The following is a 23,630-nucleotide window of genomic DNA, read 5'->3' as shown; positions in this document are numbered from 1 at the left end:
GTGAGTGGGGATGGTGGAATGGTAGGTAATATGAGAGAAGGTGTCGGCATGCTTCAGTCCTGCTGGGTAAAGGTGTCGGCATGCTTCAGTCCTGCTGGGTAAAGGTGTCGGCATGCTTCAGTCCTGCCGGGTAAAGGTGTCGGCATGCTTCAGTCCTGCTGGGTAAAGGTGTCGGCATGCTTCAGTCGTGCTGGGTAAAGGTGTCGGCATGCTTCAGTCCTGCTGGGTAAAGGTGTCGGCATGCTTCAGTCCTGCTGGGTAAAGGTGTCGGCATGCTTCAGTCCTGCTGTGTAAAGGTGTCGGCATGCTTCAGTCCTGCTGGGTAAAGGTGTCGGCATGCTTCAGTCCTGCTGGGTAAAGGTGTCGGCATGCTTCAGTCCTGCTGTGTAAAGGTGTCGGCATGCTTCAGTCCTGCTGGGTAAAGGTGTCGGCATGCTTCAGTCCTGCTGGGTAAAGGTGTCGGCATGCTTCAGTCGTGCTGGGTAAAGGTGTCGGCATGCTTCAGTCCTGCTGGGTAAAGGTGTCGGCATGCTTCAGTCCTGCTGGGTAAAGGTGTCGGCATGCTTCAGTCGTGCTGGGTAAAGGCGTCGGCATGCTTCAGCCGTGCTGGGTAAAGGTGTCGGCATGCTTCAGTCCTGCTGGGTAAAGGCGTCGGCATGCTTCAGTCCTGTTGGGTGAAGGTGTCGGCATGCTTCAGTCGTGCTGGGTAAAGGTGTCGGCATGCTTCAGTCCTGCTGGGTAAAGGTGTCGGCATGCTTCAGTCCTGCTGGGTAAAGCTGTCGGCATGCTTCAGTCCTGCTGGGTAAAGGTGTTGGCATGCTTCAGTTCTGCTGGGTAAAGGTGTCGGCATGCTTCAGTCCTGCTGGGTAAAGGTGTCGGCATGCTTCAGTACTGCTGGGTAAAGGTGCCAAGCAGACCTCAGCTAGCCGAACCGAACGAGTGTGCTCACATACTCTTTTAAAAGACTTGGACGAAGGCACGTAGACTTGGGCTTCTAAACTTTAGCTGGCCTCGAGCAGAACATGTTGTGGGCCCAAACAGATGAAAAAACCCTCACCGAAGTCCAAAATGAACGAAGGGATGACAGGACAGGGAGGGAGAGATGGGGGACGAATAGATGAATGGAAACCGTAGAATAGATAGAATCATCCCATTCGGTTGGAACAAAGGGGTCAATTGTTGGAAGTGTCATTATCACCATTACTGTGACCCGGCCACCACTGACAGGTCTGATGGGCCCGTTGACACGTGTCATCAGGTCATCAGCGTGTGATGGAGCTATGAGACGATAGCCTCATAGTGGGTCTTTTTACACACACTCACACCTACAAGCAAACACACACACACACACACGCACACCTACCTGCCTCCACACAAAGTTACACGAACACAAAGTTACCTCTTCCTTAAAGAACAAGTCTGGTCAATATTTACCCAACCACCATTAGGAGCTCCAAGTACCCTGGCCGGGCCTGCCGCAACAGCAAAGCTTGCTGGGTAAACAGAGGGTGTATATGGGAAATACATGAGCAGTATGCGTCTGGCATCGCCTGAGAGGACCCAGTGACAGAAAGAAGGGAGCACAAAGTGGCTGTTTACATCCCAAATGGTACCTTATTCCCTTTATAGTGCACTACTTTTAACAAAGAGCCCATCGTGATCTGGTAAAAGTAGTGCACTGTATAGGGTATAGGGTGCCGGTATAGGACACAGACTCTGACATGTACCTGTTGAGTGTCCAGACTGGTCCCTGTGGCTTTCTGCCTTCAACAGGTACTGTATTAGCCATCTCTATGGACTGAGTTTGAGAGAGGGGAACCGCAAACAGAGATCTCCTTGTGTTCTATGTCCATTCGCTGCAACTTTCCCACACAAAGTCACACCATAGGAAGTAGTAGGGACTACGGAGAAAGCAACAAGGACCTTCTAGTCCAGGACTTTTACGTTTTCCAAAGGGTAACTGGCTGCTGTATCTGGTAGTACATGTGTGTGTGAGAGAAATAGAATGTAGCAGGATTGTTTGTTCCCATGTTTCAATAACGGACATCCTGTATAACCTGTACCTCAGCACATTGACTCGGTACCGGTACCACCTGTATAACCTGTACCTCAGCACAATGACTCGGTACCAGTACCACCTGTATAACCTGTACCTCAGCACATTGACTCTGTACCAGTACCACCTGTATAACCTGTACCTCAGCACATTGACTCTGTACCAGTACCACCTGTATAACCTGTACCTCAGCAAAATGACTCGGTACCAGTACCACCTGTATAACCTGTACCTCAGCACAATGACTCGGTACCGGTACCCCTTGTATAAAGCCTCCACATCGACTCTGTACCGGTACCCCCTGTATATAGCCTCCACATTGACTCTGTACCGGTACCCCCTGTATATAACCTCCACATTGACTCTGTACCGGTACCCCTTGTATATAGCCTCCACATTGACTCTGTACCGGTACCCCCTGTTACAAACCTCCACATAGACTCGGTCTTCACTCAGGGTCTTCACTCAGGGTCTACACCCAGGGTCTTCACTCAGGGTCTTCAGTCAATCGACTCTGTACCGGTACCACCTGTATATAGCCTCCACATTGACTCTGTACCGGTACCCCCTGTATATAACCTCCACATTGACTCTGTACCGGTACCCCTTGTATATAGCCTCCACATTGACTCTGTACCGGTACCCCCTGTATATAACCTCCACATTGACTCTGTACCGGTACCCCTTGTATATAGCCTCCACATCGACTCTGTACCGGTACCCCCTGTTACAAACCTCCACATCGACTCGGTACCTGGTCTTCGACTCGGTCTTCACTCAGGGTCTACACTCAGGGTCTTCACTGAGGGTCTTCACTCAGGGTCTACACTCAGGGTCTTCACTCAGGGTCTTCACTCAGGGTCTACACTCAAGGTCTACATCCAGGGTCTACACTCAAGGTCTACACCCAGGGTCTTCACTCAGGGTCTTCACTCAGGGTCTACACCCAGGGTCTTCACTCAGGGTCTTCACTCAGGGTCTTCACCCAGGGTCTTCACTCAGGGTCTTCACCCAGGGTCTTCACTCAGGGTCTTCACTCAGGGTCTTCAGTCAGGGTCTGGGTTGAATGGCATTCCTCTCTACTCTCATCCCTTTCCCCCTCTCTATACCTCTCCATCTGTCTTTATATGTCTCTCTCTCTCTCCCTCTCTGTCTCTATCTCTGTGTCTCTCTGTCTCTCTCTCTCTCCCTCTCTGTCTCTGTCTCTGTGTCTCTCTCTCTCTCTCTCTCTCCCTCTCTGTCTCTATCTCTGTGTCTCTCTGTCTCTCTCTCTCTCTCCCTCTCTGTCTCTATCTCTGTGTCTCTCTGTCTCTCTCTCTCTCTCTCTCTCTGTCTCTGTCTCTCTCTCTCTGTCTCTCTGTCTCTCTCTCTCTCTCTCCCTCTCTGTCTCGCTCTCTCCCTCTCTGTCTCTCTGTCTCTCTCTCCCTCCCTGTCTCTGTCCACTGAGACATTCATCTTAGTCGGGTGGATGGATGGGGTATAATGCTGAAGAGACCTCTGGGTGCATCCCAAATGGCACCCTATTCCCTATATAGTGCACTACTTTTGACCCTAGCCCTATAAGCCTATGCACTACTTAGGGCATAGGTTGCCATTTGAGAGGCAGTGTCACGACTTCCGCCGAAGTCGGTCCCTCTCCTTGTTCAGGCGGTGTTCGGCGGTCGACGTCACCGACCTTCCAGCCATCACTGATCCATTTTTCATTTTCCATTGGTTTTGACTTGTCTTCCTTCACACCTGGTTCCAATCCCATCAATTACATGTTGTGTATTTAACCCTCTGTTTCCCCTCATGTCCTTGTCGGAGATTGTTTAGTTTGTATGAGATGTGCTATGTAGTGTTGGTGAGGCGACGGGTTTTGTACCCACTTTGTTATTTGGTTCATTTTGGTTGTTTTGTCGGCGTTTATTAAAGATCTCCGTTTATACCAAGTTTGTTCTCCTGCGCCTGACTGCCACCCCTGCCACCAACACGCACCCCCCTCACAGGCAGTCTCTCTGTTGTTGTAACTGGAAGGCGTATGTATGGGTCCCGTTTTCCAGCCCTGTCAGTGAACCTTGCGTGTTCCAGTGTGGCGATGCTAGTGGGTTGTGTGTCTATAGAGGGGGAGGGACAGAGAGAGAGAGAGAGAGAGATTTTCCCTCAGATCACACAGACCCACAAAGAATTCTAAAACAAATCCCATCTATTGGGTGAAATACCACAGTTTGCCATCGCAGCAGCAGCAAGATTTATACAACAAATACAACCCATATTTATGTACATTTATTTTTCCTTTTGTACATAGCCATAATATGACATTCGAAATGTCTCTATTTGGAACATTTGTGAGTGTAATGAGAGACCCATGAATGAAAATGCTGGAAAGGGAGGAAGAAGCTGCCACTGCATTACTGCCTTTTTGGGCTGTTTCCTTCTTGTCTCTCTCCTCTCTCGAGGACCCGAAGTGACACCCATGTCCTGGGACGTCTGTTTTCACTTGCAGCATCACACCTCATGACAGCTCAGTCCCCTACTTCATATGGCTTTAGTTTTTTCTTTTGTTGTTTCTGGCCCCAGCCCTGTTGGCTGAGCTCTGGTCAAAAGCAGTGCACTACATAGGGAACAGGGTGCCATTTGGGACGCACGCCATGGCTTTCCTGTGACATTTCTGGCCATAGCGCCGCTGCCTAAGTGGTTGGATCTAGCCTTCTCTCACATCATTGGCCCTTTGCTTTGCCAGGCTTCTGTTTATCACATGGTTGGGTTTGGACGGCGCTCTGTGAGTAAGCTGAGACATGCACAGTCAGGACTGATTTGGTCTGAGTCGTTATTATTTGCTGCAGGGTCACATAAGGAGAGGACTGACTGGGTTTGCATCCCAAATCGCACCCTATTACTTATATAGTGCACTACTTTTGGCCCTGGTCAAAAGTAGTATAGGGTGCAATTTGGGACACTAACAGAGAATAGGGTCATTCATATACACTGGTCACCAAACGTAAGAAAACAGACTGAGAAAGGCATGAAGGGCAGGGGGGAATACTTGAACATGTCCAATAGGAAACATCTGTTTTTGTGTTCCACTGCAAAACGTTTTACTACTGTGTGCTCTAATGAATGTGACCCAGCTATGATAGTCAGGAGAGATGTGCAGGTTTAGAGTCACAGTGACTCAGGGACTACATTATCAACTCATAGGACATACAGGGTGAATATACAGTATGTGGGGCTAGCATTTGGTAGCCTGGGTACCAGTCTGTTGGTGCCATCGTGCCACTACTTGGTAGCCTGGGTACCAGTCTGTTTGTGCCATCATTCCACTACTTGGTAGCCTGGGTACCAGTCTGTTTGTGCCATCATGCCACTCGTTGGCATGACAACATGAAACAAACTGACTGGTATACAGGTTAAGCATTTGTAGGGCTAACACTGTTGGAACTGTCATGAACCTGTTGTCATGTCTTGTTTCTTCCCGCCTCACCCCTGGTGTGGACAGGTGGTGACCCCGACAGGAGTGGGACAGTCCTATGCCTACAGCGCTGGTCAGCATAACCAACAGGACCTCTATGACGTTCCTCCAATGAGACCACAGGGGGTAGGTGTCTCACTCAACTACACACGGTCTATAGCAATCCCTATTTCAATCCATCAGGACTATTCCAAAATGGAATCTTTCACCGTATGCAATTAGCTACTGTATATGAAACGCAGCTGTGCAGAGACATGGCCAAACACTATAAAGGGAACAGGAAGCGATTTCAGACACAGCCTCTGTGTTTCACATAGCTAATTCTGCCTTGTAAATGTAATGTCATCTATGGTATCCTGATTTGGGAATGTCTCCGTGTTTTCCAGGTGTATGACATTCCTCCTGGGAAACTGATGGGCTCACACTCTCCCGGACAACATGGGAATGCTCGTCCCCAAGGAGGAATCTATGATATTCCTCCATCCACTCAAATGGACCCTCGGACACAAGGGGTTTACGATATCCCTCCCTCCACACAAGGGGTATGTCTGGGACCACTCATACTACACACAGAAACACTGCCCACATGGAGAGACAGCATACAGAAGGCCTGTAGGAAGCGGTAGCCGTTTAAGTCCGGAGAATGTTACTATGCGTTTATTGATACAGGTCCTAGTTTTCCTCTTAATTGCCTGGTAATAAATGAATAATATGTCAAATGATCATATTTATGACTTCTTTGCAGTTCCCTAAATGAAAGCGTTGCCTGCCAAAATAGCGTTCTCTCTCGCAGGGAAAGTCAATGAATAAATGATTACTTCTCTTGGGCTATGTACCAGATGGCACCCTATTCCCTATATAGTGCATACTTTTGATCAGGGCCAATAGGGATGTGGTAGAAAGGAGTGGCCAAAAGTAGTGGACTATGTAGGGAATAGGGTGCCATTTGAGACATGACTAGTGTTCCAGGCCTATCCAGGGCCAGCAGGCTTAATGACATCATAATAGCCAGTGTTCCAGGCCTATCCAGGGCCAGCAGGCTTAATGACATCATAATAGCTAGTGTTCCAGGCCTATCCAGGGCCAGCAGGCTTAATGACATCATAATAGCCAGTGTTCCAGGCCTATCCAGGGCCAGCAGGCTTAATGACACCATAATAGCTAGTGTTCCAGGCCTATCCAGGGCCAGCAGGCTTAATGACATCATAATAGCCAGTGTTCCAGGCCTATCCAGGGCCAGCAGGCTTAATGACATCATAATAGCCAGTGTTCCAGGCCTATCCAGGGCCAGCAGGCTTAATGACATCATAATAGCCAGTGTTCCAGGCCTATCCAGGGCCAGCAGGCTTCATGACTTCATAATAGCTAGTGTTCCAGGCCTATCCAGGGCCAGCAGGCTTAATGACATCATAATAGCCAGTGTTCCAGGCCTATCCAGGGCCAGCAGGCTTAATGACATCATAATAGCCAGTGTTCCAGGCCTATCCAGGGCCAGCAGGCTTAATGACATCATAATAGCCAGTGTTCCAGGCCTATCCAGGGCCAGCAGGCTTCATGACTTCATAATAGCAAGTGTTCCAGGCCTATCCAGGGCCAGCAGGCTTAATGACATCATAATAGCTAGTGTTCCAGGCCTATCCAGGGCCAGCAGGCTTAATGACATCATAATAGCCAGTGTTCCAGGCCTATACAGGGCCAGCAGGCTTAATGACATCATAATAGCCAGTGTTCCAGGCCTATCCAGGACCAGTCAAGGCTTAGTGACATCAGTTGCTTTGTAATAACCAGCGTTCCAGGACCAGTCAAGGTTTAGGGACATCAGTTGCTTTGTAATAACATGAAATATGTGGGAACCTGTTATTTGTGTTGCTCCTAATTACATTTTGGGTTCAGGAGTGGATTTCAAAGCTGAGTGAAATCACTTACAGCTCACTCATTTTATTTATACAACTCCACTTTAATGCTGCATGATATGTACTGTACCTCACAATCCTTATTCCACTCTGTCAGGACTATACTGGTTTTAAAGGTCTAGCTGTTTATTGCTTATAATGCTTGTCATATTCAAGTTGATATGGAGTTATCATGGGGGAAGAAATAGAGGAATAGACAGACACCATATTTAGATTAACACATATAGAATCAACAGAAACTAAACAGTACTTTCAGTTCCTCAATATCTGACAAAAATATTGTGATGCAAAGTGTGCTTGTCATTGATATGGGTAAGCTGTGTGTCTGTAACTATGATATTGATATGGGTAAGCTGTGTGTCTGTAACTATGATATTGATATGGGTAAGCTGTGTGTCTGTAACTATGATATTGATATGGGGAAGCTGTGTGTCTGTAACTATGATATTGATATGGGGAAGCTGTGTGTCTGTAACTATGATATTGATATGGGTAAGCTGTGTGTCTGTAACTATGATATTGATATGGGTAAGCTGTGTGTCTGTAACTATGATATTGATATGGGTAAGCTGTGTGTCTGTAACTATGATATTGATATGGGTAAGCTGTGTGTCTGTAACTATGATATTGATATGGGTAAGCTGTGTGTCTGTAACTATGATATTGATATGGGTAAGCTGTGTGTCTGTAACTATGATATTGATATGGGTAAGCTGTGTGTCTGTAACTATGATATTGATATGGGTAAGCTGTGTGTCTGTAACTATGATATTGATATGGGTAAGCTGTGTGTCTGTAACTATGATATTGATATGGGTAAGCTGTGTGTCTGTAGCTATGAGGCATTGTTGGTTGAATTGCTGTCTACTGCCCTCCTTACTGTAGTCTGAGGCACTCAACAAATGTTTGTCTTGTCCCCACAGGTGTACTCTGTGCCTCCCTGCTGGAACACCCCAGCCCTCCAGGAGGGGAACTACGATTTCCCCCAGCCTCTCAAACAACACAAACAACAGGAGGGCATCTACGACGTACCCCCTCCCACCTTTACCAAGCCCTCAGCCTCCCTGTCCCCCCAGTCCAACTATGACTTCCCCCCCAGTTCCCAGCCAATTGGCCCCCACCACCTCCAACGCCCCATCGCCAATGACAACGAGGGAATCTACGACGTGCCGCCCCCCTCCCACCAGCTCTCTGGGGCGGTGCCTCGGGGGGACCTGTATGACATCCCCAGGGGGATGCAGCAGCCCCCCTCCCAGCACCGCTCCACCCCCCAGGAGAGGGACAGGGGGAAGGGCCAAGGCATATATGACATCCCCCCTGCTCTGGGGGACGTGACGGATGGGGTGAATCGCCTGTCCTTCTCCAGTACGGGCTCCACACACAGTTCCATGTCCACCTCCTCCACCTCCACGGTCTCCAGCGCTGAGGGCCGGCTGGCCCTGGATGTGGACCAGGCCGTCCAGAGGCTGTGCCGCCAGCAGCAGGCGGTAGAGGCCTCAGTCGGGGCCCTGCAGAGCCTGGCCTCTTCCCCCCACTGGAGGACTTACCCTTTCATGGAGCGCCATACCAACGAGGTACGCACCGTGCTGGACCGGGTGCGGGCAGCCCTGGCAGACTTTGTGGTGTTTGGGAGGGGTGCTGCGGCCAACGCCACTGCCCTGTCAGACCCCAGCCTGCACAGTAAGCTAAGGAGGCAGCTGGGGAGGCTGGAGGACTCCCAGCAGATCATCCTGCAGACCTACCAGAGCCTGGAGAACTGCGGCTGGGCCCTCAACACCGTGACCATCTCCAGCGCCTCCAAGCACCAGATCAAGAGTGACGACCTGGATCGCTTTGTCATGGTGTCCAGGACGGTGCCCGACGACGCCAAGCAGCTGGCCTCCTCCGTGGGGGGTAATGCTGAGCTGCTTTTTAGACGAGCACCCACCATGAACGGGTCCTCCTACCCCAGGGGTGGTACGCCCGAGGAGGCCGTCATCCACCCTCTAACCTCTCCACCCTCAGATAGTGATAACTACAGGGGCCACACCAAGCCCTTTCCTGTGCCCTCCAGCCAAGACAAAGGCAACATGAACAATAGTGAGAAGTGTGTTAAGAGCTGGATGGAGGACTATGACTACGTCCATCTGCAGGTATGACTGACTCTGACTCTGACTCTAGCCCGACTCACCACTTGGATGTTACATTTACATTACATTTTGGTAATTTAACAGATGCTCTTATCCAGAGCAACGTACAGTCGAGGATTCAACTTAGGGTAGCTAGTTAAGACAAAAAAGGTAGCTACAAAGGCTTGCGAAAGTATTCACCACCCTTAGCATTTTTCCTATTTTGTTGCCTTACAACCTGGAATTAAATTTTGATTTTGGGGGGGGGGGGGGGTTGTAAAATTAGATTTACACAACATTCCTACCACTTTGAAGATGCTAAATATTTTTGGGGGGTGAAACAAACAACAAATAAGGCAAAAAACAGAACACTTGAGAGTGTATAACTAGTCTCTTGGGGTATGTCTCTATAAGCTTGGCACATCTAGCCACTGGGATTTTTGCCCATTCTTCAAGGCAAAACTGCTCCAGCTCCTTCAAGTTGGATGGGTTCCGCTGGTGTACAGCATTCTTTAAGTCATACCACAGATTCTCAATTGGATTGAGGTCTGGGCTTAAATGTTTCCCCTTAAACCACTCGAGTGTTGCTTTAGCAGTATGCTTAGGGTCATTGTCCTGCTGGAGGGTGAACCTTTGTCCCAGTCTCAAATCTCTTGAAGAATGAAACAGGTTTCCCTCAAGAATATCCCTGTATTTAACACCATCCATCATTTCTTCAATTCTGACCAGTTTCCCAGTCCCTGCCGATGAAAAACATCCCCACAGCATAATGCTGCCACCACCATGCTTCACTGTGGGGATGATGTTCTCGGGGTGATGAGAGGTGTTGGGTTTGCGCCAGACAGCGCAAACCCAACAAGCTCAATTTTAGTCTCATCTAACCAGAGTACCTTCTTCCATATGTTTGGGGAGTCTCCCACATGCCTTTTGGTGAACACCAAACATGGTTGCTCATTTTTTTCTTTAAGCAATGGCTTTTATCTGGCCACTCTTCCAGAAAGCCCAAATCTGTGGAGTGTACGGCTTAAAGTGGTCCTATGGACAGATACTCCAATCTCCGCTGTGGAGCTTTGCAGCTCCTTCAGGGTTATCTTTGGTCTCTTTGTTGCCCCTCTGATTGATGCCCTCCTTGCCTGGTCTGTGAGTTTTGGTGGGCGGCCCTCTCTTGGCAGGTTTGTTGTGGTGCCATATTTTTTCCATTTTTTAATAATGGATTTAATGGTGCTCCGTGGGATGTTCAAAGTTTTGGATATTTTTTTATAACCCAACCCTGATCTGTACTTCTCAACAACTTCGTCCCTGACCTGTTTGGAGAGCTCCTTGGTCTTCGTGGTGCTGCTTGCTTGGTGGTGCCACTTGCTTAGTGGTGTTGCAGACTCTGGAGCCTTTCAGAACAGGTGTATATCTACTGAGATCATGTGACAGATCATGTGACACTTAGATTGCACACAGGTGGACTTTATTTAACTAATTATGTGACTTCTGAAGGTAATTGGTTGCACCAGATCTTATTTAGTGGCTTCATAGCAAAGAGGGTGAATACATACGCACGCACCACTTTACCTTTCTAACTGTTTTGGGAATTCTTTTAAACAAGTAATTTTTTTCATTTCACTTCACCAATTTTGACTATTTTGTGTATGTCCATTACATGAAATCCAAATAAAAATCCATTTAAATTACAGGTTGTTATGTAACAAAATAGGAAAAATGCCAAGGGGGTGAATACTTTTGCAAGGCATTGTAGGTAAGATGTTAGCCACTCATGTCAAGACATTATCCCTGATGTATGTATGAGAGCTTGGATGTGAAATTCCTTTACAGCTTCTAAGGTGTGTTGCTGCCTTATTGACCCTTGGAAGGTTGACCCTTATTGACCCTTGGAAAGTTGACCCTTATTGACCCTTGGAAGGTTGACCCTTATTGACCCTTGGATGATCTGGTGGTATTCAGGATGTGTGTGATAGCTGCTTACTGTATAGATTAAGTCAGGCTGTATCAGCCTATTGGGTTGTACCATATGTTCATCAAGGAAGAGGCAGATCTTAATCGAGCGGAATGCAAGTAAAGGTTGAATGAGGCTATGTATTTTATAAGTATACATGTACCTACAATCTGTATGTAGCTACTCTCTGTGTGCACAGTGCATTCGGAAAGTATTCAGATCCCTTGACTTTTTCCACATATTGTTACGTTACAGCCTTATACTGATATTGATTCAATTGTTTTTTTCCCCTCATCAATCTACACACAATACCCCATAATGACAAAGCAATTTTTTACTAATTTATAAAAAAATAAAAATATATATGACATTTACATAAGAATTCAGACCCTTTACTCAGTACTTTGTTAAAGCACCTTTGGCAGCGATTACAGCCTCGAGTCTTATTGAGTATGAGCATGTATCTCTGTACTTTGCTCAGTTCATCTTTCCCTCGATCCTAACTAGTCTTCCGGTCCCTGCCGCTGAAAAACATCCTCACAGCATGATGCTGCCCCCGCCATGCTTCAGCTTAGTAGTAGTGCCAGGTTTCCTCCAGACGTGACGCTTGGCATTCAGGCCAAATAGTTCAATCTTGGTTTCATCAGACCATAAAATGTTATTTCAAACTCCAAGTGGGCTGTCATGTGCCTTTTACTGAGGAGTGGCTTCCGTCTGGCTCTACCATAAAGGCCTTCTGGCCACTCTACCATAAAGGTCACCTCCCTGACCAAGGCCCCCTCCCCTGATTGCCGGGCGGCCAGCCGGCCAGCTCTAGGAAGAGTCTTGGTGGTTCCAAACTTCTGCCATTTAAGAATGATGGAGGCCACTGTGTTCTTGAACCCCTTTAATGCTGCAGAACTTTTTTGGTACCCTTCCCCAGATGTGTGCCTCAACACAATCTTGTCTCTGAGCTCTACAGACAATTCCTTCGACCTCATGGCTTGGTTTTTGCTCTGACATGCACTGTCAACTCTGGGACCTTATATAGACAAGTCTGTGCCTTTCCAAATCATGTCCAATCAATTGAATTGACCACAGGTGAACTCCAATCAAATTGTAGAAACATCTCAAGGATGATCATGGAAACAGAATGCACCTGAGCTCAATTTTGATTGTCATAGCAAAGGGTATGAATACTGAATACTTTATTTTTTTTAAATATAAATTAGCAAACATTTCTAAAAACCTGTTTTTGCTTTGTCATTATGGGGTATTGTGTGTAGATTGATGAGGGAAAAAAAATCTACATTTTAGAATAAGGCTGTAACGTAACACAATGTGGAAAAGAGAAGGGGTCGGAATACTTTGCCGAATGCACTGTAGCTACCCTATGTATGTAGCTACCCTATGTATGTAGCCACCCTTCTGTTTAAGTCTGCTTTCTTAGTTGAGTTCTCACACTCTCGTTTCTTCTCAGGGAAAAGAGGACTTTGAGCGTCAGCAGAAAGAGCTCCTGGAGAAAGAGAACATCATTAAACAGAGCAAGGTGCAGCTGGGACAGGAACAGGTAAAGGTTTTCTTTCTCCTCTTCTCTTCTCTGTTCTGTTCTGTTCTTTTTTCTTTTCACCTTTACTTAACCAGGTAGGCTAGTTGAGAACACCTTTATTTAACCAGGTAGGCTACTTGAGAACACCTTTATTTAACCAGGTAGGCCAGTTGAGAACACCTTTATTTAACCATGTAGGTCAGTTGAGAACACCTTTATTTAACCATGTAGGCTAGTTGAGAACAGGTTCTCATTTGCAACTGCGACCTGGCCAAGATAAAGCATAGCAGTGTGAACAGACAACAACACAGAGTTACACATGGAATAAACAATAAAAAATAAACAAGTCAATAACACAGTAGGAAAAAAAATAATCTATATATATTGTGTGCAAAAGGCATGAGGAGTTGGGCAATAAATAGGCCATAGAAGTGAATAATTACAATTTAGCAGATTAACACTGGAGTGATAAATGATCAGATGAACATGTGCAGGTAGAGATACTGGTGTGCAAAAGAGCAGAAAAGTAAATAAAATAAAAACAGTATGGGGATGAGGTAGGTAAATTGGGTGGGCTATATACCGATGGACTATGTACAGCTGCAGCGATCGGTTAGCTGCTCAGATAGCAGATGTTTAAAGTTGGTGAGGGAGATAAAAGTCTCCAACTTCAGAGATTTTTGCAATTCGTTCCAGTCGCAGGCAGCAGAGAACTGGAAGGAAAGGCGGCCAAATGAGGTTTTGGCTTTAGGGATGATCAGTAAGATACACCTGCTGGAGCGTGTGCTACGGGTGGGTGTTGCCATCGTGACCAGTGAACTGAGATAAGGCGGAGCTTTACCTAGCATAGACTTGTAGATGACCTGGAGCCAGTGGCGACGAACATTTAGCGAGGTCCAGCCGACTAGAGCATACAGGTCGCAGTGGTGCGTGGTATAAGTTGCTTTAGTAACAAAACAGATGGCACTGTGATAAACTGCATCCAGTTTGCTGAGTAGAGTATTGGAAGCTATTTTGTAGATGACATCGCCGAAGTCGAGGATCGGTAGGATAGTCAGTTTTACTAGGGTAAGTTTGGCGGCGTCCCACTGGGCAGACAATGGTTGAATCCAAGTTTTGTCCATGTCATTTCAATGAAATTACGTTGAACATAACTTGGAAAAGATGTTGAATTGACATCTGTGCCCAGTAGGTTCTCTGTTCTGTTCTCCTTTGTTCTGTTCTATTTGTCTCTGTTCTGTTCTGTTCTTCTCTGTTCTGTTCTTCTCTGTTCTGTTCTTCTCTGCTCTGTTCTTCTCTGTTCTGTTATCCTTTGTTCTGTTCTGTTTGTCTCTGTTCTGCTCTGTTCTTCTCTGTTCTGTTCTGTTCTTCTCTGTTCTGTTCTCCTTTGTTCTGTTCTGTTTGTCTCTGTTCTGCTCTGTTCTTCTCTGTTCTGCTCTGTTCTGTTCTTCTCTGTTCTGTTCTCCTTTGTTCTGTTCTGTTTGTCTCTGTTCTGCTCTGTTCTTCTCTGTTCTGCTCTGTTCTGTTCTTCTCTGTTCTGTTCTCCTTTGTTCTGTTCTGTTTGTCTCTGTTCTGCTCTGTTCTTCTCTGTTCTGCTCTGTTCTTCTCTGTTCTGCTCTGTTCTTCTCTGTTCTTCTCTGTTCTGTTCTTCTCTGTTCTGCTCTGTTCTTCTCTGTTCTTCTCTGTTCTTCTCTGTTCTGTTCTTCTCTGTTTTGTACTATTCACATCATTTATGGAACAAACATGATTCAATGAAACATGCAGTGGATGACCTTTCTAGCATGGGTTCATAGAAGGTACCTAGAACAAAGCAGCGCCAACATGTACTGCATGAACATCTGTCTCCCTCTGACAGAGCAGCCCACCAGGCAGGCCTCAGGGCACACATACATAGAAGAGGAGATTAACCTTTTCGCTCCTGTAATCCTCCATTACTTTAATGTTAATGTTACGCTCTCTATGGAAAAATGATGATAATTCCTTCTGTTTTATACTAATATGATGGAATTGACAGGTAGGATGTATTTTCATCATGTTTATTGTGTACGAGAGATTTCCGTCTCCCGTCTCGCCACAATCCTTAACTAGTTTGTGTAAATATGAAGAAAGAAATATCCACTCTCTTTCAACCTTCACAGATGAACCAGTTCAAGCAATTGGAGCAAGAGGTGATCAAACCAGTGGAGAACGACATCACACAGTGGATCTCCCACCAGCACCCGACAGGCCCCTCCTCCTCCCCGTCAGACACCTCCTCCTCTGACTCCCCCTCCCTAACAGGAGGCAGGGCCCAGCTGTGTGGGCGGGACCGTCAGCTGCTGGGCTTCTACGCAGAGCAGTGTCAGCAGCACTTTGTCACGTTGCTCAAGGCCGTGGACGCTTTCTTCGGCTGCGTGGGCGCTGGTCAGCCGCCCCGCATCTTTGTGGCACACAGCAAGTTTGTCATCCTCAGCACTCACAAACTGGTATTTATTGGGGACACTCTGTCCAGGCAGGCAGCCACGCCCGAGGTGGCCAACCGGGTGATGAACTCTAGCAATGTGCTTTGCGACCTGCTGAAGACTGTGGTGGGAGCCACTAAGACGGCCGCGTTGCACTACCCCAACACAGCCGCCGTTCAGGACATGGTGGACAGAGTCACGGATCTCTCACACCACGCTCAACAGTTCAAACAACAGTTGCTGCAGATGGCTGCTTTGTGATAGTTTGTGTTGTCACTACCTGATCCCTTCTATTGCACCATAGCATCCTATGTGTATATACCGTATATATCTATATATGTATATTGCTCGTTGTTAATCTTAAGAGTTTTTTTGGGGGGGGCTGTTCTGTACATATTTGGCTCTATTTCTGTGTAGAATGTTTTTATATACAGTATCAGTCAAAAGTTTGGACACACCTACTCAGTCCAGGGTTTTACTTTATTTTTACAATATTCTACATTGTAGAATAATAGTGAAGACATCAAAACTATGAAATAACACACATGGGATCATGTGTTAAACAAATCAAAATATATTCTATATGTGAGATTCTTCAAAGTAACCACCCTGTGCCTTGATGACAGCTTTGCACACTCTTGGTATTCTCTCAACCAGCTTCATGAGGTAGTCACCTGGAATGCATTTCAATTAACAGGTGTGCCTTGTTAAAAGTTCATTTGTGGAACTTTCCTTAATGCATTTGAGCCAATGTAGGGGGGTATACAAAATATAGCCCTATTTGGTAAAAAAACAAGTCCATATTATGGAAAGAACAGCTCAAATAAGCACAGAGAAACGACAGTCCATCATTACTTTAAGACATGAAGGTCAGTCAATCCAGAAAATTTCAAGAACTTTCAAAGTTTCAAGTGCAATCGCAAAAACCATCAAGGGCTATGATGAAACTGGCTCTCATGAGGACCGCCACAGGAAAGGAAGACCCAGAATTACCTCTGCTGCAGGAAATAAGTTCATTAGAGTTCCCAGCCTCAGAAATTGCAGCCTAAATAAATGCTTCACAGAGTTCAAGTAACAGATACATCTCAACTACAACTGTTCAGAGGATACTGTGTGAATCAGGCCTTCATGGTCTAATTGCTGCAAAGAAACCACTACTAAAGGACACCAATAATAAGAAGAGACTTGCTTGGGCCAAGAAACACGAGCAATGGACATTAGACCCGTGGAAATATGTCCTTTGGTCTGATGAGTCAAAATGTGCGATTTTTAGTTCCAACCGCAATGTTTTTGTGAGACGCAGAGTAAGTGAATGATTGATCTTTGCATGTGTGGTTCCCACCGTGAAGCATGGAGGAGGTGGTTTGATGGTGTGGGGGTGCTTTGCTGGTGACACTGTCATTATTTATTTAGAATTCAAGGCACACTTAACCAGCATGGCTACCACAGCATTCTGCAGCGATACACCATCCAATTTGGTTTGCGCTTCGTGGGACTTTCATTTGTTTTTCAACAGTCACTGAACCCTCCGGAACTTTCATCACGCACACCTGTCCCCTATTCCCACTGATTAGTATTTGTATAAGTGTGCCCTTTGATTTCCATGGTCTTGTCGATTATTGTTACAATGTCTGTTGGTGCGTGTGAGTACCTGTGCTGTGTGTTTTGGGCTTTCGTGCCCTTGTGGATTGCGCAGATGATTACGGGTCACATCCAGTGTGTTAATCGTTGTGCGAGTGTGTTATTTATTCGAGGTACTCCTCGCTCTTTTGTTTGGGTTTCAACCCTGTGTTTTTGTTAAGTGTTTGTTTGGTCTTCGTCTCCATGTCTTTACACGGCACGCCGTAATTTGGTGCTTAATAAAAAAACTATTACGCATTCCTGCGTCGGTCTCCCGAGTTATTCATGCCAATGTGACATCCAGGCTATCAAGGGCTATTTGACCAAGAAGGAGAGTGATGGAGTGCTGCATCAGATGACCTGGCCTCCACAATCACCTGACCTCAACCCAATTGAGATGGTTTGGGATGAGTTGAACCACAGAGCATAGGAGAAGCAGCCAATAAATGCTCAGCATATGTGGGAACTCCTTCAAGACTGTTGGAAAAGCATTCCAGGTGAAGCTGGTTGAGAGAATGCCAAGATTGTGCAAAGCTGTCATCAAAATATAAATATAAAATATATTTAGATTTGTTTAATACTTTTTTGGTTACTACATGATATGTGTTAAATAAAGAAAAACCCTTGAATGTGGAGATGTGTCCAAACTTTTGACGGGTACTATATTTAATTATGATATAAATATACAGATAAGATATATGTGTCTTTTTAGGGTGATTTGGACATATTTTCGTAACATTCCCGTTTCATATATTATAAAGCACCTAATGATGATGACATCCTTCAGTTTTTTTTACCTGTAGATTGTTGACGCACCCTACTGCTGGAAATGACGCCAGTGCTTTGTGCAAATCGTTTGATGTCGCACTCCTTTGTCGAAAAGGGGGCAGGGCTCTCAACAGACAAAGTAAAGGACTGTTCTTACCCATATGACTGTGTCTTTTTTTATAAAGTGTGTCAACTGCTAGAAGACTAGCGGGCGCCACTTTGTTTTCAGACACTGCACATGACATGACATAACCAAGCCTTGTTAAATCTCACTTATGTTATTACACACACACACACACACACACACACACACACACACACACACACACACACACACACACACACACTCTGTCGGACATGTTTGCCTGGATAACAGTAACTAGAGACCTGAATGGCTGGCCTTGTACACAATATTGGCAACAACACTGAAACTCACAGCCAAAGCCTGGTATCTTTCACATTCACCCAGAACTGGGCGCAGTTATTTGAAATAAATTAAATGGATATTACATGACCGGATGGTAAACAGCTCATGTTATGATATGGCAGATCATATGTTAACATCAAAACTGATATGGCAGATCATATGTTAACATCAAAACTGATATGGCAGATCATATGTTAATATCATAACTGATATAGCAGATCATATGTTAATATCATAACTGATATAGCAGATCACGTCACCATCCTAACTGATGTAGCAGATCATATGTTAATATCAAAACTGATATGGCAGATCATATGTTAACATCAAAACTGATATGGCAGATCATATGTTAACATCATAACGGATGTATAGCAGATCACGTCACCATCCTAACTGATGTAGCAGATCATATGTTAACATCATAACGGATGTATAGCAGATCACGTCACCATCCTAACTGATGTAGCAGATCATATGTTAATATCAAAACTGATATGGCAGATCATATGTTAACATCAAAACTGATATGGCAGATCATATGTTAATATCATAACGGATGTATAGCAGATCACGTCACCATCCTAACTGATGTAGCAGATCATATGTTAATATCAAAACTGATATGGCAGATCATATGTTAATATCATAACTGATATGGTAGATCATATGTTAACATCATAACGGATGTATAGAAGATCATATGTTAATATCATAATGGATGTATAGCAGATCACATGTTAACATCATAACTGATATAGCAGATCATATGTTAACATCATAACTGATATAGCAGATCATATGTTAATATCATAACTGATATAGCAGATCATATGTTAATATCATAACTGATATAGCAGATCATATGTTAATATCATAACTGATATAGCAGATCATATGTTAACATCATAACTGATATAGCAGATCATATGTTAATATCATAACTGATATAGCAGATCATATGTTAATATCATAACTGATATAGCAGATCATATGTTAATATCATAACTGATATAGCAGATCATATGTTAATATCATAACTGATATAGCAGATCATATGTTAACATCATAACTGATATAGCAGATCATATGTTAATATCATAACTGATATAGCAGATCATATGTTAATATCATAACTGATATGGCAGATCACGTCACCATCCTAACTGATATTGCAGATCATATGTTAACATCAAGATAAGTCGTCTCTTCTCTTTTATCCTCTCGGATGCTCATGTAGCATGGCATGGAGCCAGTGAATAATTAGCTTTTCACGTAGCGTCGACTGGTAAGATGCTTCAGGAGGGTGGCCACGTGTGCTAGCAAGGCAGAGGTCCTAGGTTGGAGCCTCATTGTAGGCCCTATCAGGAGGAACCATTCCATGTCATGTTAAATGAGGATACCACCTAAGCCTCAGAGGGGACGGTGAAAGACAGGGATGAAAGGATTTCATGGTAAGTGGGACAGGGCCAGTGGAAAGGTACCCATCCATGCCAAATGTTCAGCCTTAGTTAGCCTGTGGAACATCCTGTATGGCGTGGGTTAGGGGTTACAGGGGGACTTAACACGTCCTACTGATCTGGGAACTATCTTTAGTTAGCCTGTGGAACATCCTAGAATTTGCATTCTCTCCTTTCGTCTGTCATAACAGGTGATGGGGTCAGAATGTAGTTTTTTTATGCATAACAGTGGATGGGGTCAGAGCGTAGATGTTTATGCATAACAGTGGATGGGGTCAGAGCGTAGATGTTTATGCATAACGGTGGATGGGGTCAGAGCGTAGATGTTTATGCATAACAGTGGTCAGCAATATAGTTTTAACCATGTTTTGAGGCTATACAGTGGTTTTTCACCTTTGCTTTGTTTACAAACATTGGAGTAAAACAATATTATATTTTGGGTTCTGATGGGGTAAGACAGTTGAACTAAGCTCATGAGGCATTTATAAGTTACATTCTTCAATAATCAATGGGTACATTTCTTTCATTTGTAAGTCCAACAATGCACATAGCAACTACTGATTGCCCCTTTAAAATACAACTCAAAACAACCATTATTTTGTTTCCCTCTACCCTCCTTCTGTCCCTCCTTTTCATTTCAGCCTGACTGAAATATACGTTATATATAGATTGTCCCTGTGGCGAGGTGGGTCTGTAGCGATAAGGGACTGGTAAAGGGCTGTGAAGGAGATGCCCATACCCCCTGACTAGATACTCTCTGAGACAACTACCAACCCCATCAGAAAACCTAATTCAAGGGCTCTGAACACATAGCCTTGCTCTTAACAAGCCATCAGTGGTTTAATCGCCCACCCCATTCCATCATTCACTGTTATCCCAGGGGACGAGAAGAGAAAAGGACTCTGGAATGGAATGACTTTTAGAAGGTCTTCATTTAACCCAGGCTGCCGACTAACACGGTAAATCAGGAGGATGTGTCATTCCCCCAAGTAAGTTTCAGGTTCTGGCTGACAAGATTCTGCTCTGATTTATCCTCAAATAAAAATGGCATCCAGGAAAATCGAGTCGCTGGCTCAGAAACAAGAGTAAGAAATGGTCCTTGGCTGAGTTAACCTGCAGACCTGGAGACTGGAAAGAGCTTGATGAATCAATGAGCTATTTCAGGACTGGAGGTCGGTGCTGTGGCTCTACTCCCAGGACTGACAGTCCTGGGAGACATCCCAAATGGCACCCTATTCCCTATATAGTGCACTACTTTTGAACCAATTGGCACCCTATTCCCTATATAGTGCACTACATTTGAACAAAATGGCACCCTATTTCCTATATAGTGCAGTACTTTTGAAAAGAGCCCAAAGTAGTGCACTATACAGGGAATATGGTGCCAATAGGGACACACTGAACTCACCTAAGGGGGTGAATGAAAGAAACAGCAGCTCTTGTCTGTCTGTGGGATGTGAGGGGGGAGAAGGCAGCTTGCCAAACAACTCACCTCTGGCTCACCGCTAACACACAGTGTAGGAACAACAGCGGGTCACACAGGCAAGCTAGGTGCTCAGAAAGGCAGATAGATTAAGCTGTGCTCTGCTGTCCCCTGGGCAGTTGTCTGTGCTCTTCAATGAGACACTGTCTAGTCCTGACAGGAAACTCCAAACAGGTGTTTGGCTGGATGTATGGGGGTTGTATGAGTGAGGGATGTACAGGGTAGCTGGTCAACAGCCAACCAAGTCAGCTACTATGTTCACCTGGCTGTTGAGTGTAGAATCACGACAAGGTCAGTTAACCCAATGAATCCCACCATCGCGATTTAGGAATTCTAATCCCTTTTAAACATTGTGTGTTTGGATTCGTCTATTTATTCTGCATCCACTGGCACCAACCATTAGTCTGGGTGATTAACAGGGGCTGAGCTAGATCAGTGTTTGTGAGACGAGGGCAGGTCCCAGAAGGGGCCCGTGGCCGGGGACCTCTTCCAAAAACATCTGTAGAGTCAGAATGGTTTGAGCTACAAAACTATTAAAAGTTATTTATGAAAAACTGAGACTCACACGAACACGTAACATGTTTTTGTACTTGCACATGTAAACAATTTCTGTACTCACGGCATTCATATAAATGTATTTTTATCCCGTTTCTGATGACTGACTGTATTTTTTTATATATATTTTTACATTTGTTAATAAAACTCATTAATGCAACTGTTTAAATGAAAAGCCGATTTTTACTGGGGTCTCAGGACTGATAGGGTTACGTGGAAATGATGTGCAATGCTGCAAGTCAACCGCATGGGGGAGTGACAGAGAGATTTATATATAGAAAGAGTCGAGAGTCTATGTAATTTCCTTGGCTTACCACAATCATTTCCTGCAAAGTATTTGCAGACTCTGAAATTACAGCTTTTTTTTGCTATTGCTCAGCATGGGCTCTCGCTGCTCTTTAAAAAAAAACGGCCCAGCTGCAGACAGCACAGTAGCTCGCAAAACACACTAAGATGATATAAAGAGCCTTCATTAGCATTTCTGTTAAAGTGTGAGAGTATAAAGGCGCAAAAGCCATTTACTTCAGTGTTGTTTTGAAATTAGAAGCATCCGTTGGATGTGGAGGGGTGAAATGGCTGGATGCCTGGGATTTCAATGTTGTACTTTATTGTAGTTGAGTATCTGAGTCATTTCAGCCCATTTAACTGTCAACGCTGCTCATACAAATCATTCACAATGACAGAAAGGTTGTTTTTTTTCAACATCCACACAGCCACAAAGTTTAGCTTGATACACTTGAAATACAGCTACATCCAAAATTAAAACTGGCTGGTTTCAAACTCTTTGAAGACTGATTTACTCCCATTGTTCTACAATGCTGGACAATACTGCCTCCTGTTGTTGAGTCCCTGTAAGCAGATATGACATGAACATGATGGGGGGAAACCACAATACATAAGTCTATGGAGATAAAGGGTTAAACGAAGGCTGACTTTCAAAAGAATGAGGGGCAAAGTGTCAGAATTCAGGCTGTACATGTGTAAGACACAATAACACACTGAGAAAGTTATCAGCCATTGACGTGACATTAACCAAATTAAACCTACAGTAGAATGTTATGATTACAATTTCCCTAAAGAACTGTCTATGCCAATGTTAGATTCTTAAAATAACCAGTTATCAGCTTTGCAAAAATTAAATTTAAAGAAACGTATTTCTACACAGAGTTTAAGAAATATATTTATTACGAAGCTAAATTACAGCAATAGCCAAAACAAACTTTAAAATTTGACCAGCAATTGAATTTAGTTGTTGTCTTATAACTGGATCAGAGGCCATGTGACCAACTAGAGGAAGGGATGCCATCTAGACAGGCACTGGTAGAGGCTCAGGGGACTACTGGGGAGGCCTTCGACTATATGTAGTAGAGTTTAAATGATTATTCCATCAAACTTCAAATGATTAGAATAGTACACAACGCAGAACAGAACAACCAGGTTGAGGGTCAGTGGCCAAAGCCCACGAACAGGAATATTCCAAGTTCAGACAGAAGGGGGAGTCAGATCGCTATGATCGCCAGGAACTTTACTTTTGGTGTCTATTTTTAATTATTGCACTACTGGTGCTGCCGGTTGATGTTAGTTAGGCAGCTACAGTAGCTGAATGATGTTAACATCTTCGGGTTTTGTTTCATTAAATGTATTTTATTTCATCTGGGTGCTTGTGTCACCTACCAACACCCTGGTACTACCCGTAACTCCCGTTCTCCTCAGTCTGAGAAAACACTGAGAGAAAGGTATGTGTTGCAGATGACTCCTTTGTAGAAGTTCATAACGTGAAATAAATAAAACATCCCAAGGTTAATGCTGTAGATATTGTTATAAGGGAGTGGGAGACTATTGAAACATGTAACTTTCCGAGTTTTATTGTTATTA

The 23,630-nt window shown here is 44.7% G+C and overlaps 1 protein-coding gene across 1 annotated transcript in view; it reads left to right on the top strand.

The window, feature by feature from the left end:
* Positions 1-17,992, top strand: part of LOC139373836 (enhancer of filamentation 1-like) — a 58,019-nt gene extending 40,027 nt beyond the window's left edge. Inside the window, exons 3-7 of the mRNA XM_071114909.1 lie at positions 5,535-5,633; positions 5,894-6,049; positions 8,344-9,552; positions 12,933-13,022; positions 15,140-17,992. Coding sequence (XP_070971010.1) covers positions 5,535-5,633; positions 5,894-6,049; positions 8,344-9,552; positions 12,933-13,022; positions 15,140-15,703 — 2,118 coding nt within the window. The 3' untranslated portion in view covers positions 15,704-17,992. The remainder of the gene's footprint in view (positions 1-5,534; positions 5,634-5,893; positions 6,050-8,343; positions 9,553-12,932; positions 13,023-15,139) is intronic.
* Positions 17,993-23,630: the final 5,638 nt, after the last annotated feature.

The sequence above is a fragment of the Oncorhynchus clarkii genome, chromosome 18, assembly GCF_045791955.1.
Source record: "Oncorhynchus clarkii lewisi isolate Uvic-CL-2024 chromosome 18, UVic_Ocla_1.0, whole genome shotgun sequence".
NCBI classification, from domain to species: Eukaryota; Metazoa; Chordata; class Actinopteri; order Salmoniformes; family Salmonidae; genus Oncorhynchus; species Oncorhynchus clarkii.
Note: the sequence above shows the minus strand (reverse complement) of the source record. Positions and strands in the feature narration are given on the sequence as shown.